This window comes from Typopeltis vanoorti, chromosome 3, assembly GCF_054136105.1.
Source record: "Typopeltis vanoorti isolate ZY-2024b chromosome 3, IOZ_Tvanoo_1.0, whole genome shotgun sequence".
In the NCBI taxonomy this organism is placed as follows: Eukaryota; Metazoa; Arthropoda; class Arachnida; order Uropygi; family Thelyphonidae; genus Typopeltis; species Typopeltis vanoorti.
This window is the reverse complement of record NC_143551.1, coordinates 153,164,374-153,183,054: the sequence shown is the minus strand read 5'-3', so window position 1 is coordinate 153,183,054 and position 18,681 is coordinate 153,164,374. Positions and strand designations below refer to the sequence as shown.

At 37.2% G+C, this 18,681-nt stretch overlaps 1 protein-coding gene across 1 annotated transcript in view; it reads left to right on the top strand.

Annotated features, from left to right (window-relative positions):
• Nucleotides 1–18,681, top strand: part of Dab (DAB adaptor protein) — a 199,625-nt gene that overhangs the window by 20,521 nt on the left and 160,423 nt on the right. The window contains exon 3 of the mRNA XM_090390499.1: nt 572–661. Coding sequence (XP_090246625.1) covers nt 572–661 — 90 coding nt within the window. The remainder of the gene's footprint in view (nt 1–571; nt 662–18,681) is intronic.

Below are 18,681 nucleotides of genomic sequence, written 5' to 3'. Positions count from 1 at the left end.
TAAAAATAGATTTCCGAGCACTAATCTTTCTCTTCAAATTACATACAATTTTAGTATGTACTTGTCCAACTTATTCTTGGTATTTAGCGGCATGGTGTAGTGATGTTTGAGGTTATATTTCTTGTGTACAGACAATACTTGTAAATACACAAGGCACTGTGGTTTGTTGTCGTTATTGTTTATAAACAGAAATTCATTTTCTCATTTCTCCTGAAATGACCTGTTTTCTTCACAAATCTTACGTTTCTTACTCATAGTACACAAAGGCTGAAGTAACTGACCAGGGGATGCAAACTGCAAAAAAGTTTTTTTATTAGACTATCATATCTGGTATATATCTTCAAGGTTTATATTAGAAAATGATTTGTTTAACTTGGGGATAGAAGATCCACTTGCTGTCTACATCCATTGGAATGTTTATAGGAGTTCTCTTTGTTTATGGTTGTAGCACAGAGTTTCTGCTATAACTATAAGCATTACATTATTATACCAAAGTTACACTATAGTTGAAATAATATTTCAGATTGTGATTTACTTTTTGCATTGAAGGTGTGTTACTTTTATTTTATAGGCTGCAGTTAAAAGCTCTGGGGAGCATAAATTGAAGATTACCTTAAATATATCTTTGGATGGAATTAAAATTACAGATGATAAAAGCACTGTAAGTTAGTTAATTTCTTCCTTAAATGGTGAGATTTTTCTTATTTAGCCATTGTGTTTCATATGCTTCGTACCATCATATCACACGTAATCACTGTCAAAGGATATAAGTAATAATTACACTACTTTACAATGTAATACATTCAGCTAATGTGTCATTTTAGTCTAACTCAGGTTTGTCTTGTATCCAAAACTTTTTAATTTTGATTTATGGAATTGTTTCCTCTCAAAATATATATCTGAATGCAAGCTCATTAATTGAGATTGCAGATAAGGACTTCAATGTTGATAACATAATGTTACAAAAAAGAAATTAACACTGGATTTAATAGGTTGTAATAGATTTAATCAAACCTACTAATTTCACCACATATGCTAGTGGCTTTTTCTGGGTTAGGAAGAACAAACAAATATACAATAAGCAATAAACATGACCCATTACATAACTAAAAGTTGAATATGTAAGAACCGTTACACAAAAATAATAAACAGAAACGTTGAGCATGGAAGCTGTCACAGGTCAGTCATTGTTCAGCAGGTGTGCATGATAGTTGGCAGAAAAGTTAATCTGATATGTTGAAAGATCTAATAAGTAACTTCCAAATGTCGCATAAAATCATTCCTTGGTTTCCATTGATAATGCTTTGTGAGTGGATTACCATTGTAGCCTCATTGATGTTGTGAGTGCTGAAGTTGTCTTCTGTGTAAGGCATGGAGCTCTTGTCCCATTCAGTATTGTGGTGAGCGTGTGGGAGAAATGGAACGCCATATCTGAACTGTCTTCTCTCTTCATCTCTTGTAAAAGAAGAATCACATTTTGTTCTCCAACTATTGGTGAGCAATTGATATCCTAACAATCTCTACTCCTTCTCCACAACAGATCGGTAATATTCACTACAATGCCTCAGTTTCCATCCCTTATATTGGCAAACTTTCTCTTAAAATCACCAATTTCCTGAAATCTCATAACATAAGAGTAGCCTTAAATCCATTGTGTCTGTACAATGGATCTATGGACCACAACCCTTTTAACAAACATAGTCTAATTGACAATATTCTTGTGGTCTTGCCAACAGTTCAGGCCTGCTGGCATTCTGTTTCTCCCACATTCACCACAATATTGAATGGGATATGAGCTCCAACCCTTACATAGAAGACAACTTCAGTGCCCGCACATCAAAGTGCTATGTTGGTAATCCACTCACAAACAAGGCACTCTCAACAGAAACCAAGGAATGATTTTATGTGACATTTGAAGTCACTGATTAGATCTTTCTACAGATCAGACTTTAACTTTTCTGCCAGTTATCACTCACACCTGATGAACAATGACTGACCCATGCCAGCTTCCATGCTCTACATGTTTTTATTTTCCATTTTTGTGTATCATCATCAGTGACTTTTTAAACAGGCACTTAAGCACCCATGGCCTTTCAAGTATCCTTGGACTTCACAACCATAATATGAGGATAAGGCTGTTACCCTTATGCCTCTAAGTATTCTTGTCTGTAAATTGTGTGTGTTCTACTGGCCGGTTTGTCTGTTTTGAGGGACGAAAAAGGTTTTTCGAAGGGTTTTTTCTCCTGAGTTTCCAGGAGAAAAAACCCTTCACCTCTGTACTGTACATCCCTGTCTCACAAATCTGGTGTGAGACAGGGATGTACATTATCTCCTCTGTTATTCATTATCTATATGGATCACATTATGAAGGAAAGTGGTATTAAACATGATATCAAAATTGGAGATGTTAATGTCAGCTCTTTGCTTTATGCGGATGATGTTATACTTCTAAATAAATCTGCTACAAGTCTACAAGATTCTCTGACTAAATTGAATTGCTGTTGTAATAGATATGGTATGAAGGTCAGCAATAAAAAGACAAAGACAATGAAAATAGGCAGAATCATTGAAAATGTCAACTGTATTGTGAACGGAGAACCTGTGGAACAAGTGAAACATTTCAGCTACTTAGGCACGATTTTTAATGAAGATGGTAAATTAAATATAGAAATAGACAACAGAATCAGCAAAGCTGGTATGGTATGAAGTCACTGTGTATACAAGACAGTGTTCAAACCAGTTTTAACTTATGGATCTGAGAGCTGGGCCAGAAGTAAAACACTTGACCAAAGACTAGAGACGGCAGATATGAGAGTCTTGAGAAAGATTATAGGTGTGAACAGATAGCATCAATGGCAGTATCATATTAAAAACGAGGATATTAGGAAAGAACTTGACATTGTCAACATCCAGGAATGTGTTAGCAGAGCTAATCTCAGGTGGTATGGTCACTTAAACAGAATGGGCGAAGAAAGATTAGCAAAACAATTGTTCTCTGCCAGGTTGGCAGCAAAATGACCCAGAGGAAGACCAAGATATTGGTGGATTGATACGGTACAAAGTGCCTTAGACGATAGAAATATAAGATCTGATAATGTTGGAGTCTTGACAAGTAACAGACTGATTTGAAGGAAAATTATAAATAGGAAGTTAGTAATGATGTAATTTTTTTCATGTAGTACTATCATATCCTGTACACCCCTTTAGGGTACATGGCAGGAATTTGATGATGATGAGTGCCAAATCGTTTTGCTAATAAAATATTTATCCAAAAACTAGTTGAACCAAATTTACTGCACTAAGACATATCCACAAGACTGATGTAGCTCTCTTATGATTGTTTATGTTCTATGCAACATGAAATGTTTTAGAATTTAATTTTAACATGTTGATATTTCTAATATACAAGTACAGGCAGCCCTTCGTTTACGCCTCATTTCCGTTCCTGAAACAAACGGGCATAAAATGAACCCAATTTTAATGGTACAAAGTTATGTTCTGCACAGTCAAAAAATATGCACATGAAGTATATGTAACATTATTATATTTAAAGCTTTGGTAATACATACATATATATTTGTTAAAAAATAAAATTATTAATAACGACAACAAAACAAAATTATATACAAAAAATATGAAACTTCGAAAAGATATTACATATTTCTATGTTTTGAAGTTCGTTGTTTCGGATCACCTGCATTTTTTTTGAAAAAAGTATCCAGTGTTAACTGCCTAGATTTTCTTCTTCTTTCTTTAAGGAGTTCATTGTAAGGTCAAATAGATGTGATTACACTTTTTACGTTCTCACTCCATTCCCAATTGTGGTCTATTTTGCAGAGTTCATCAGTCAATGTTTCAATGCTTGCAAGGATATGCTGTAAATCGACCATTTTTATATCTTTCAGATGACCACCTTCGTTTTCTTTCTCCTTCTTTGGATGTTGACTTAATTGTTTGGCTAATTCTTTTAAGTCTTCATTGGAAAGCGGTTTTTCATGGCTCTCTAAGACTTTTGTCACATCTTCAGCTGTAATATCATCCAATCCCACCTCGTGCAAGCTTGGTAACATCTTCACTAGCATTCTCCTCTTGCTCTAATTTTTCGAAGTCATGCATAAATGCTTGAAGAAGTTTTCACCATGCTCCTTTTATACACTTTGACATTCCAAGCTGCCTTGATGTTGTTAATTTCCTTCAAAATATCTAATGACCACCACTAGTCTTTAATAATGTTTCCTGAAGTGTCCAAGATGCTTACGATTGATATAATCCCCTGATCCGATGCAAAAGCAATGTTGTGTTTTGGGGGCATGTAAACAACCTTGACATCCAATGGTGTTCTTACTTCAGCAAGGTTTTTAGGGTATCCAGGAGCATTAATCAAGAGAAGCAATGCCTTGGCTGGCAAATAATTTTCTTTACAGAAGCGAAGCACGGTAGGACAAAAATAATTTGTGTACCAATCTATGAAAATGTCTTGTGTAGCCCAAGCTTTCATGTTCCATTTCCAATAAACTAGGATCTTGGCTTTTAGACCTTTGAAGGCACGTGGTGTCTGTGAATGGTACACCAACATTGGTTTTAGCTTCAAAGTTCCGGAGACTTTTGCAGCTTTAAAACCTGGAGCAGAAAGTTCGTCACAGGAAATGAAGGTGCATGATGGCAATTTTTTACCAGTAGAGCCCAATCTCATCAACATTAAAAATGAGATCAGGAGGATAACTTCCTTGTTCTACACGGTCTTGAAATTCTTTAGGAAAAGCAGCCGCTCCCTCACCACATAATTTGACACAATGGCACTTACTTCGAGACTTAAATCTCACGAACCAACCTTTGCTTCCTAAAAATGTTTGTTCTCCTCCATCTGTCTTTTTAAGATCCTCAAAAATTGTTTTTGCTTTCTCAGTTATAACAGCCTGCGTCACAGGAATGTTTTTCTGATTCAAGTCATCCACCCATAATGATAATAATTTTTCTATTTTTTTATGACGTTTACCCTTGCTATAATTTACATATTTTGCATTTAGTACCACTGTAGATTGTTGCACAGACTGTTTTATTCGATCTGCATTTTTAATAATTGTAGTAACAGTCGATAGAGGTAAGTTCATACTTCTACAGACATTAGCACATGTCTGTCCATCTTCCATTCTTCGAATCGCATCCATCTTCTTTTCAAGTGTGATTGATTTCTGCGCCTTCTTCACACCAAGTTCTGCTAGCTTTTCTTTACTTCTTTTATCAGACATTGTATACAATTACATACTTTATCAATTTAAATACATATGTTCTCGTGGAAAGGCTTAGACGTTAGTTATACATGCTTACTAAATAGCTTAAGGAAATTATAATACAATAGAATATATATTAAAATAAATTTTAATACACTTCCAATATTTCGGCAACGTCAAGTTGCCATTTTCACAGGAACTTAGAAACAAGACACATGCATGCAAGCACAATACACAGCAAATGAGGACGAAGCAGGAAACTATTCTTTCTCCTAAAAGTCCTGATGGTGCCCCTTAGCTGTTTGGGCTGATTGTCTTCTGATGTAGGTTTCCCAAATTTGGGGCAGTCTCATGCAACCAAATTTGTTGAGGTTTCGATTGTTTCTTATGGCTGAGGCTGATTCCATGAATAGCCTTTCATATTTGAATTTACTATGGTGTATTATCATGGCCTTCTTCCACCGTATTCTATGGCAGGTATCCAGAGCATGGTCTGCAAGACCGGAGCAGCTATATTAGTGAAACTGGATGTAGTCCTTATGTTCTGAAATTCTGATATTAGCTGTCCTGCCTGTTTGGCCAAAGTAGGACAGCTTACAGCTGCAAGGGATCTGGTATACACCAGGTAGGTCTAGGTGACGAGGTTGGTCTTTAGTGGAGCAGATAAGGGATGCCAATTTTCTATATGGTCTGTAACAAGAAGTCAAGTCATGTTTTTTTAGGATTTTTGTAATTTTTTTCGAGGTGCCTCGGATATAGGGAATGGTGATGGATTTAGAGTAATCCTTGTTGTGAACGGGGGGGGGGTATTCGTTTCAATGTTTTTTGGATTTTTTGGGGGGGGGGGATAGCAATTGGCTGAGAAAGTGTTGAGAATCTGGTTTAGTTCTGTAGTTAGGGCATTGTCATTTGAACAGATAAGTTTAGCCCTGCTGTGTAGCGTCTTAATGACTCCATATTGTTGTGTGTGTGTTGGGGGGGGGGAATTGTTGGTGGATGTATCTGCCTGTGTTGGTGGGTTTTCTATAAACTGAGATGAGATAACCAAGGCTCCATCAGGCTCGCAGGTGACTAGTGTGTCTAAGAAGGGAAGGCAATTGTTTTTTTTCTTCTTCCATGGTGAACTTGATTCTGGGGTGTTGGTTGTTTAAGTGTGTTAGGAAGGATGCATCAGAGCTATGTGGCCAAATAGCGAACACATAATCAACATAGCGAAGCCATATGATTGGTTTTTGTGGGTAAGAGTTTAAGGCTTTCTCTTCAAAAGTCTCCATAAAAAAGTTGGCGAAGGGTGGGGAGAGTGGTGAACCCATGGCTGTCCCCTCTATTTGTTTGTAGACTTTTCCTTGCCAAACAAAATAGTCTGAGTTCATTGTGAACTGAAATAGGGCTGTGATATCAGGAGGGAATTTAGCTTAGATTAGTTCTAAGGATTCTTTGAGTGGGACACTAAAGACCAACCTCCTACCTGGTGTATACCAGGTCCCTTGCAGCTGTAAGCTGTTCTATTTCAGCCAAACAGGCAGGACAGCTAATATCAGAAGAATTTCAGAACACAAGGAATACATCCGGTTTCACCAATATAGCCGCTTTGGTCTTGCAGACCATGCTCTGGATACCTGCCATAGAATACGGTGGAAGAAAGCCACGATAATACACCGTAGTAAATTCAAATACGAAAGGCTATTCATGGAATAGCCCCTAAGAAAAAATCCAAACCTCAACAAATCCTTCAGCCCAAACGGCCAAGAATACCTACATTGCCCGCGAGGGGGCATCATCTGGACGTTTAGGAGAAAGAATAGCTTCCTGCTTCGTCCTCATTTACTGTGTATTGTGCTTGTGTGCACGTGTCTTGTTTCTAAGTTCCTGTAAAAATGGCAATGTGACATTGCCGAAATATTGGAAGGTTATTAAAATTTATTTTAATGTATATTCTATTGTACGTTGAAATTTCCTTAAGCTATTTAGGTAGCATAAATATACATGTATGTAAAAAAAATATAATAGAATAATTAGGTAGATTCAACAGTAAAACTAGGTTTGATACATATACGTCGTAGTAGCTGGTAAACACTCAAACACTAGAGTGCCTGCTAGCATCGTTTCTCAGTCAGACCACACTACAGTTAGAAAGCATGCGCAGGCATCTGCCATTATTGTGAATCGCCGTAAATTGAACCATCGTAAACCGAGGGCTGCCTGTACTGTTGTCACATCTGAGACAAATTTATGATATATTTATGATTATCTCACACATCCACCATCCAATATTTATGCTATATAAATATTGGATGGTAATATTTTTGTAAATAAAAATGAAAAAACTCAACTTTATCAAAGTTAGAGCATAGTTCAGAAAACTTCCATCTAATTTTATGGCTTTGTATATTTATAGATATTATTTTGGTCTCCCTGATTTTGCCACTGCAAATCTAATTCACATTAAATTTGAAATAATTTGACAAGTTGTATAGAGATTCTAAATATTAAAGTTCATCAAGTATATGGAATTATATTGATTTGATTTGCAGTGCTGATAAAAATCCATTTGCAACCAAAATTCAACCGTATGGATATACTTGCACTTGTTTACATCTGAAATATCATCTTTTAGATGCAGACATCTAACACATCCAGCTAGCTTGCAATTATTGCAATACACAATTTTTATGTTTTCACTCTTTGTCCCCCCTCCCAAATGGTCTAATTCAGGGATCTTCAGCGCATGGTCCACGGAGCTCTTTGCCATGGCCTGCCGGCCATTTTGAAAAAATAACTACTTAACATTAAAACGTGATTAAATAAAAATTAATTTTAATGAAGCCCGCAGGCCACTAAGCTATACTGCGGTATTTAGAATTGTAAGATGTTTTCCAGATTCACAAGAAACACTGTGCATTTGATACTTTACATAAAATCCTATAAAAATAAATATTAAATAGACATGCTTCTTCAGCCATCTACCAGCACCAAGTGGTACTTAAGTACTGGTATTAATGTCGCAGGTAGATGGCTGAAGCAGTATTTCATTCGAGTGCACTGTCTAGTGCCTTCCCTTCCAGGTACATCTCGAAGGTTCTCGATACTTTGTTATTTTCATATAAATACAAGAGAATCTCATCCAGTCAGTCAGTCAGTCATGAACAATGTGATATTCATATATAAGCGCATGCAGGTTCATCCTGTCAGCCATAGCCCTTTGTGGTTTTATGTTGCCAAGCTTTTTTCATTAGTGTGAGACATATTCAGTGGATAATAACCGTTACATGGCCATTTTGGATTATGCTTTGGGTTCACCTTCCATCGCTATGGCATCTACAAGTAAAAAGCAATTCTTGTCAGGTTTTTAATAAAAAATGGATCAATTTGTACTTTTTTTGTGCCGATCGATGGTAAGCCAGTGTGTTTAATTTGTCGTGAGTCAGTGTCAAAAGAATACAATATAAAACGACACTATGAGACAAAGCATATGTCATTTCAATCACCTTCAAGGGTGGGTTCGTGTGGACAAAGTGAACAGTCTCCTAATTTATTTAAAATGCCAGCAGGATACGTTTAAACGGCAGAGGGAAGAGAGCAAAGCATGTATTAAAGTAAGTTATGTAATAGCTGAAGAAATTGCTAAAAAAATCAAAAGCCTTCTTTGACGGTGAGTTTGTGAAAGAGTGTCTCATCGCTGCTAGGGATATTCTGTGCCCACATAATAAGGAAGTGTTTAAAAAACCGAGTTTGTCTGTGATAGCTGTAGCACGACATGTCAAAGAACTTGCCAATGACATTGAAGGAACTTTAAAAATAAATGGTAGTCTGAATTTACGTCATCATATTCACTTGCTTTAGATGTGAAGGATACAGCACAACTAGCTATCTTTGTCCGTGTCATTCATCAACAATTCAATGTGACAGAAGAACTGTTAGCGCTCGTACCTATGAAGGGAACGACAAAAGGCACTGATATTCTTGAAGCCGCCAAGAAAACCCTCCAGCGTTTCAACCTCAGCTTAACTAACCTCAAGGATGTGGTAATTGATTGTGCCCCTGGTATGGTGGGAAAGAACAAAGGGTTTGTTGCACTGCTACAGAAAGAACCACAACTAGAAGGAAAAGATTTCGTCCATTACCACTGTTTAATCCACCAGGAGAATTTGTGCTCAAAAACTATTAGATTTGACAATATCATGCAAGTTATTGTGACTGTTGTCAACATTATTAGGGCAAGAGGATTGAATCATTGTCAATTCCAAGAGTTTTTGACCCAAGAGTTCGAAGCGGATCATGGTGATGTGATTTATTATAGTGATGTGCATTGGTTGAGCAGAGGGAAGGTTCTTAAAGGTCTTTGACTTAAGGAGCGAAATACAGCAGTTCATGCAAACTAAGGGGAATCCGATTGCAGAATTTAACGATCCAAAGTGGATGACAGACTTTGCCTTTGTGACTGACATCTCGTTGCATATGAATGACCTAAATACGTGGTTACAATCGAAAGATCAACTGGTGCATACTCTGTTTGATCACATCAAAGCTTTTGTGGCCAAGCTCAAACAACTCGCAAAAAAAGACAACTCATTTTCAGCTTCTCACTAAGTCCAACTTTCGTCTCTTGATGAATATGCTATAAAAATTAGCCGTGTTGCAAAGTGAATTTGAAGAGAGAGATTTAGTGATTTTCATAACCAACAGTCTTCTTTAGATTTATTTTCAATGCCATTCAGTGTCAGTGCTGCTGAAATTCCAGACTCAGTACAAATGGAGCTACTTGAACTCCAAAACAACTCTTCTTTGAGAGAAAAATTATTCAATGTGCCCTTGCTTACATTTTACAAAGACTACATTTCTGAGGATGCATTCCCTAATCTTCACCGGCATGCTTTGAAGATGTGCACTTTGTTAGGAAGCACATACTTAGGTGAGCAGTTCTTCTCCAGAATGAAGCATGTGAAGTCCAAGACAAGAATTCAGATTATGGACCAACATCTCGAGAATACTCTGTGCATAGCGACTTGCAACATTGATGCCAACATCGACAAGCCGGTCAAGGAAAAACATTGCCAAGTTGCCCATTGACATTGTAAAAAATGAATGTTTTCTTCATTAAATTATATTTTTTCAAGTATTGTTATATTTACTTATCATGAACTCGACTCCTATCTATCTATCTAAGAGCATAGATAGGAGTCGAGTCATGAACTCGACTCCTATCTATGCTCTTAAAGCCGAGTTTGTTTATTTTTATAGGATTTTATGTAAAGTATCAAATGCACAGCGTCCCTTGTGAATCTGGAAAACATCTTACAATTCTAAATACCGCAATATAGCTTAGTGGCCCATGGGCTTCATTGAAATTTTTAATTCGTCTGAAAGGTTGAAACAAAACTTGAGAGTCCTGTAGGTTTTTGTTAAGATTCTAAATACTAAATTTCAATAAAATCCATTCAGCTAGAGTCTCATTAACTTATGTAAGACAGATAGATAAAATGAATCTGATAAGTGCATGTGCATTGTTAGGTAATGCAACCTTCATAATAAATAAATTGGTTTGCAACAGTATTAAAGGATAAAAATATTATAATAAATACATTTACTAGTACTTTTTAAAGGGATTTCTACAAAGTAAAAATTTTGAAAGCTGAATAAAATTCTAGAAATGTTAAAATATTTTGAGATAAGAACATTACTTGAAATTATTTTTCAAATTTTTTTTTTTTTCTTATCTAATTATATGTCAACTTTTATGTTTTGTTGATTAAAAGCTTAATTTCTACTCTAGTTAGTTTGATGCATACAGAATTTTAACAAAACTTAACATTCTTCATGAGGTAAATTCACTTCAACATTTAGTTTTTGTTCTAGGAATATTGATAAAATTACAAAAGATACATAATATTATCAAATTCTTGTCCTGAAAGAATTTTCAGTGATATGTTGCAAAGCCGGCCTAGTTGGCTAAATGAAAAGCAGTTATACTCTCTATCCAGTAGATTGTGGTCATTGTCCAGCATGAGAAGTAGACTGAAAAAAGTACCATATTTGGTCTCCAGAGTAGCGATTCCAGATTATGATTATATAACTCTTACCTAGCCGCAGTAAGAGTTATATAATCATAATCTGGAAATCCAGCCTTACAGCCACACTGTAGCTCAGTCAGTATAGATTAAGCCCTTTGGTCAGAAAGCCCTGGGTTTGATTCCTGTCAGTGACGTGAGGAACCTTTATCTGTTCTCATATGGAGGTGGAGGGTTTCTTCTCTAACTCAGGTTTTTCATCTTTCAAAACAGGCAAACCAGTCATATGACCACATGGCTACAGTCATAAAATATACTATGGCAGGGAAGGCAGTGGGGAAAACCACCTTACTCATAATCATCTTCATAGTCTGGTAGCATGTAGCTATCCCCACCATCCATATGGCTGAGGGAATAGGATAGGGCAGGACCCAGCCACAGGAGATAGGTCTGCAATCTTTCATGGATGGAATTCACATAAAACGGTGCCAAACAAAACTATATATATTTGGGATTCAAGGTAAATCATGGAAGGATGTGTATTTAGAGTGCTGCTGAAAGTTAAGTAATTTGTTCATTTTCAAATTTCAGTTAATAATATCAAGTTAAATTGCTGTAGTTTATTGTTTTATATGAGCATGTGATAGATTTAGATGTTTGGATTTAAGAAAAAACTTGTATATTTGTATTCAAGTAGATGTTGTCAATATGTCATCAATGCATAGTAAAACAGTGACCTCCAAGACATGTTTGTTTGATCTGCAATAAGTGTAAGATGTATTTGTCATGAAAGCAGAAAGATTTATGGGATGAAAGTAAGACTGATGAGCTTGTATGTAAGAAATGTTTTGAGAGTAAATGCTAATTGTGTGGATTGAGTAAAAGTGCATGATAGGAGTAGAGAATATTGACAGAAGTCCAGAAAATGTTAGTGTTTGGATTATTGTTGAAAGTTCAGAGATAGAAGGTCAGGAGAATGAAGGAGAGCGTCTTGGGAAAAAAAAAAAAAAGTGTGCTTACATAGAGTTATTCACAGGACAAAGCACAATCAAAAGATTGCAAAAATGTCGGGCAACTGGCATAGCTGAGAAGAGAAAAAAAGCAAGAGGGTAAGAAACAAGAACATGATGAAGCAAGAGGGGGGTAAGGAGAAAATTTTTTACAATAATTCTATGATAAGAATAGTACTTAATGAGAGTGCAACTAAATCTTGTTTCTCCTGATGCACAAATTAATGATTACACTGGCCAACAAAAAAAAAATTTTTTTAGCTGATTATGATCTGACACTTGTTTTTCACTAATTTGGGTGCGCTGATTTCAAATATCAAACCCATTTTTCTCTATCACGTCAGGTTTTTCCTCTATGGCATTTTCTTTTTGCTAATTTGTAAGTTTTTGATAGTTTTAAGAAGGCAGTACTATTTAGAGGATCAAAAAAATCGATTTTTTAATATTATTTTCTGAAAGTATGTACTTTTAAAAATCTGTTCCTAACTTTTTATCAAGAAATTCGAAAAATTCCTGAAGATATAGCCTATTATTCAAAGGGGTGCGCAGATCAGAATCGGAGCGCTCACCGCTCTCACTTGTTAGTAAACGAATAAATGCGTAAGAACCTGCAACGGCACGTACTGGCGCTTTGAATGCGAGAGAGGCCGATAACCGACCTAATACATTTAGGTGATGAAAAGTAGGCGATGACAACTGCCTAAAACAAATGAATGCTATATGCGTCATAGCGGACAAAGAACGATCGAAATCAGTCAATCGTTAATCGATCGTGAAAGTATGATGAGCACTTATAACATTTCAATAAAGTCTCTGGTTTTTTTTGTCTTGTTAATTGCATGTTAGTCGGCAGTGAAGAAAATACATCATGTCTACTACTCAAAATTGTGTCAATAGTGTAGATTCCTTCTGCTACATTTGTGGCTGCTTTACTGTTCCCAGTCAAAGGACAAATATCACTGATTTCGTTAAGAAAGTGTACTTTGCATACTTTGACGTAAAAATTGCAGATCAGGACAAGTCATGGGCTCCAAATAAAGTGTGTAAGTCGTGTAGAAAATTTACGACAGTGGAGCAAGGGAAAATGCCAAAAATTAGCTTTTGGCATTCCAATGATTTGGCGTGAACCGAAAAATCACGTAGATGATTGCTATTTTTGTTTAGTTCAGACTTCTGGTTATAATAAGAAGAATAAGAAAAATTTTGTGTATCCAAATCTCGACTCAGCAATTCGGCCAGTTGCTCATTCCAATGAAATAGCCGTGCCAATTTATAAAGGACTTCCTTTACTTGAGAACGAGCATGATCGGGATGTGCCAGATGTTCTTGAGGAGCAAGACCTGGATGTTGATTTAGACAATGAAAATTTAATTTCTAGTTCTGGACCGCAACGTTTTACTCAACCGAAATTGAATGACTTAGTAAGAGATTTGGGCCTATAAAAGGAGTCATCAGAATTGTTAGCTTCAAGATTAAATGAAAAAAACTTACTGGAGCAAGATACGAAAATAACTTTTTATCATAGCAGGGAAAGTAATCTTGTACAATATTTTAAACACGAGTGTGGGTTTGTTTACTGTAACAATGTGTCAGGTTTACTAACTGAAATGAGTGTTGTACAATATCATCCAAATGAGTGACGTTTATTTATTATTATTATTATTATTTTCGGGCTACTCCAGGGAGTCCTTAGACTCATCGAGAGAGACCCTAAACATCATGTCCACACAATTATACGACATTCTCACAGTATCTATCATACCTTGCCTTGAACTCGCTCACTGTCATAGCACCCACAACAGACGCTGGCAACTTATTCCACTCATTTACCACTCTAAAAGTAAAGAACCCAGCTCTAACACCACTGCGAACCGCACGCTTGCCCAGCTTCCATAGGTGACCCCTAGTTCTCCCACCTGATCCTGATCTCAAAAATATCCTCTGAATTAATCTTATAGAATCCTTTTAGCAATTTGAATGTCTCAATCATATCTCAACTTTTCCACCTATCAACCAGTTTCTGCAACCCACAAATCTTCAACCTGTTCTCATATGGTTCATTCCATAGACCTGCTATCATATTAGTCACTCGCCTCTGGATCCTCTCCACCTCCTCCCCATCAAGAAGGAACCGAGGTGACCAAATCTGGGCACAGTAGTCAAGATGAGGTCTTATCAAGGCTCGGTACAGAGGTACAATAACTTGCTTGTCTCTGCTCGTTAAGTTATTTTTCAACAACCAAGTGAGTTGATGAGCTGATTTAGCTACTTTTGCAATGTGTCCCCTAAACTTCATATCCCTATCCACCAACATCCCCAAGTCCCTGGCCTCATCAATCTCTTGGAGTACAGTTCCACCCATGTGGTTTACTGCTGCTAATCTTTTCACCCCAAAATTACATTTTGTCACATTAAATTGACATCCATTCTCCTTAGCCCAGAACTCCAATCTATCTAAGTCATCCTGCAAGACTGACATCTTCTGCATTCACTATCGCCCTCCCAAACTTTGCATCATCAGCGAACAAATGAACTGTTCCACTTAGATCCTTCCCTATATCATTAATGAGCAGATTAAACAGCAGTGGTCCAAGAACAGAACCCTGCGGCACCCCACTAGTCACAGGCCGTCTTTTGAGCTCCACTCCTGAATAAATCACTCTTTGATATCTCTAAATCAACACACCTATCCATCTCACCAACCCTATATCCATTCCCATATGTTGTAGTTTACGGATTAGAATTGAATAAATCACTGTAAACCCATTTCCCTTATTCAGTTCAGCCGTCACCAGCAAGTTACTCAGGCATGATCTACCCTTTACAAAGCCATGCTGTCCGACCTGTACAGTATCTCATTTTCATCAAGCCATTCCTGTATTTTTCTCTTGACTACTTTCTCCAAGACCTTGACAACAACTCCTGATATACTGATTGGTCGGTAATTTGCAACCATAGTCTTGGATCCTCCTTTATGCAGTGAAACTATTTTCCCCTCTTTCCATGCCTTCGGGACTAAACCAGACCCGAGACTCAGATTAAACAACATGGTCAAGGGCACTGATAATTCCTTAGCCGCTTCACGCAAGACCCGTGCCGGTATACCATCCAAGCCCACAGATATATTCACATTAAGGTTCTGTAATAGACTATTCACCTCCACTTCATTCATCACAATTCCCGTATAAACTAATGGCTCCTTCATTTTTTCAATGTCACCACCTGGATGATATGCTTTGCAAAGTGCACGCTCAGTAACTCCACTATATCGACTGGTTCAGTGACCTCCTTACCATCGTCATTCCTTAAAATCATTTTGCCATGTGCAGTTTTTTCTTGCTTGCAGCATATTGAAAGAACTGTTTGGGATTCTCTTTTGCTTGCATAGCTAGTTTCCTTTCATAATCGGCTTTTGCTGTTTTTACCACATTCGTTACCCTTCTGGCCTGCACTTTATACCGTTCATATGCCTGCAGGTCACCCCTTTCTTTAAATTCCCTCCACAGTTGTTTCTTTTTTTGCATCTCAAGCTTAATGGTGTTATTCAGCCATTTAACCCCTACTTGTTTTACTATTCGGACCCTAGGTATACAATCAGCCATAACCTCCTGTAAATGCTCCTTGACCACTTACCATGCTGTATCGACGTCCAGCCCTTGCAGTTGTACATGCCATGGCACTGATCCAAGCAATCTCCTAAGCTTGTCATACTTGCCAGCACGGTAATTCCACATATACCCTGTCTTAATCAAAAATTCCACACCTTTAGCCACCTCCTAGGTCAAGACCTTATGATCACTCTCACCAATACGTGGCAACATGGTCATATTCATTACAGTCAAATTGTGAGATGCTAGTACCAGGTCAAGCACTCTCACACTCCTAGTATTTTCAATTACATGCTGTCTCAGATAGTTATCCCTTAATAATTGAATAAAATCCATTTCCTTCCTCACATGTGTCCTCTCCTCCTTCCAATCAATGTTACCATAATTAAAATCCCCCATAATAATAACCCTCCTTCCACTCATTCCATCAATTTGTTTATGCATATTATCTCCACCATCTATTCCATCACCTGGTCTATAGCAGCACCCAACTGTATATTTTATTCTGCCAGTCTCAATCTCACACCAAATAGCCTCAAATGAGCTGCTTTCACTATCCTGCAATACAACTTCAATTCTCCTTGGCTGCAGTTCATCAGCTATCATCAATAACACCCCTCCCCCCATTTTATTCTCTCTGTCCCTCCTAAACATACTATAACCTACACATTCTATCCCACTAACTATATCATCTTTCGTCAGCCGTGTTTCACTAATGCCAATAACCTGTAGCCAGGAAGAGCCAATCAAGGCCAAAAATTCTTCCTTCTTGTTCCTAATACTCCTGGCATTAGTATACATGAAATGCAGTGATCCCTTTGTCCCACCCCTATCTTGATGCGTTATTCTAAATGTCCCATTCCCATTTTTTGTCCTTAGTGCTGGTTCAGGTACATTATATACATTTTTACACTCAACTGTCTCACTGATGTCTGCATACCCCCCCCCCCCCATCCTTGGTAGTTCTAGTTTCCCTGGCTCTGCACATCCATTTTCACTTCATTCAGCAACGCTTTTTCCAGTCTTCGCACACCAAGTCCATTGAAATGCAGGCCATCCATCTTGTATAAGTCCTTTCGCCCATCAAACTCATTCCACACGTCCACGAATTCCAAACCACGCCATCTGCATAACCTGCACATAATATCATTTGCGATTATGGCCCTTCTTCGAAACTCCTCTCTGTCATACTACGGCAACAGACTCACCATTCTAACTCTGTCACTCTTTTCTTTCGCTACCTTTAACAATACTTTCAAGTCCTCTCTCATAAAAAATTTATCACCTTTCAATTCATTCGTACCTGCCACAATTATTAATTCTTTCACCCTCTGTTTTTGCACTCTAATACTCTCACTTACATCCTTAAATTTCGCACCCGGTAAGTACGATTTAGTTACACTCCCATCTATCACTCCTCTTAATAATGAGTCACCATACAACACTCTTTCCTTCATTTCAGAAACTCGCCCACTCTTACACTGGTTATTTACGTTAGCCGAATCACTCTGGAAAGAGTTTTGCAGGTGCTCTAATTGCCGCTGCGCATTTTGTATCACTGCACGCAACCTAGCGATCTCACTTCCTACAAATAATTCCTCATTTTTTTTATCATTCAAACCATTTTCTCTCTCTGTATAGTTGCTCTCACTCTTTCTTAGATCACCGTTCTCGTTGCCGTCTTGTACATCGCAATTCCCTATCAAGCCACTATTTTCACTCACATTCTGGCTTTCTTCAACCGTAGCTGTCTCACAACCTGACACATAATTCAACTCCTCACTTTGCTTACACTTTCTGCACATTCTCCCACCACTATCACTTTCAATCCAAACTCCAGCCTCATTCGGGAATGCATACGTTCCACACACATCACATTGAACAAAATCTCTCACATTATAGTTTTTGAACAATGGCGTCGTATTTTTGGACGCCATTATCTTACGTCGCATTGGCGCCATATTCAAATCTATGAAACGTATCGTTAAATATTAAATTAAATAACGGAATTTACACCAAAATCACACAGACACCACAAGCTACCAAAATTAGACAATATTACGTTATGATTTTAACCTATATTCTAATTTTCATTCAAAATTATACTTAGCTTTCGGGAGCTCCCTGAAAACACGACCAACCGTCTGGCCCTCCAATTTATCGACAGTTCAAGCAGAAGTCTCAAGTGTGTCTTACTACACAATGGGAATGTATATGGCTCAATTCCTATTGGCTATTCAGTCCACTTAAAGGAAACATATGAAGACATTAAAAAGGTTCTGAAGTTATTAAAATATACAGACCATAACTGGATCATCTGTGTAGATCTTAAAATGGTGAACTTTTTACTTGACTTTCAAAGAGGATATACAAAGTTTCCGTGTTTTCTATGCTTCTGGGATAGTCGAGCTAGAAACCAACACTGGAGTCAGAAACATTGGCCTCTTAGAATATCCTTAAATGTTGGAGAACAGAATGTTATAAATCAAGCTTTAATCGACAGAAAAAAAATCATTTTTCTACCTCTACACGTCAAACTAGGTCTTATGAAGCAGTATGTTAAAGCTTTAGATTTACAAGGTGACTGTTTCCAATACATATGTGAAAAATTTCCATGACTTAGTTATGAAAAAATTAAAGCCGGTGTATTTGATGGACTGCAAATTAGAACTTTAATGAGAGACCCAAATTTCATCAACTCTATGAATGAAATTGAGAAAGAGGCCTGGACTTCGTTTACGATGGTTGCAAATAATTTTCTTGGAAACAAAAAAGTGTGCAATTACAAAAATCTAGTGGAAACAATGCTTGAAAATTTCCAGCA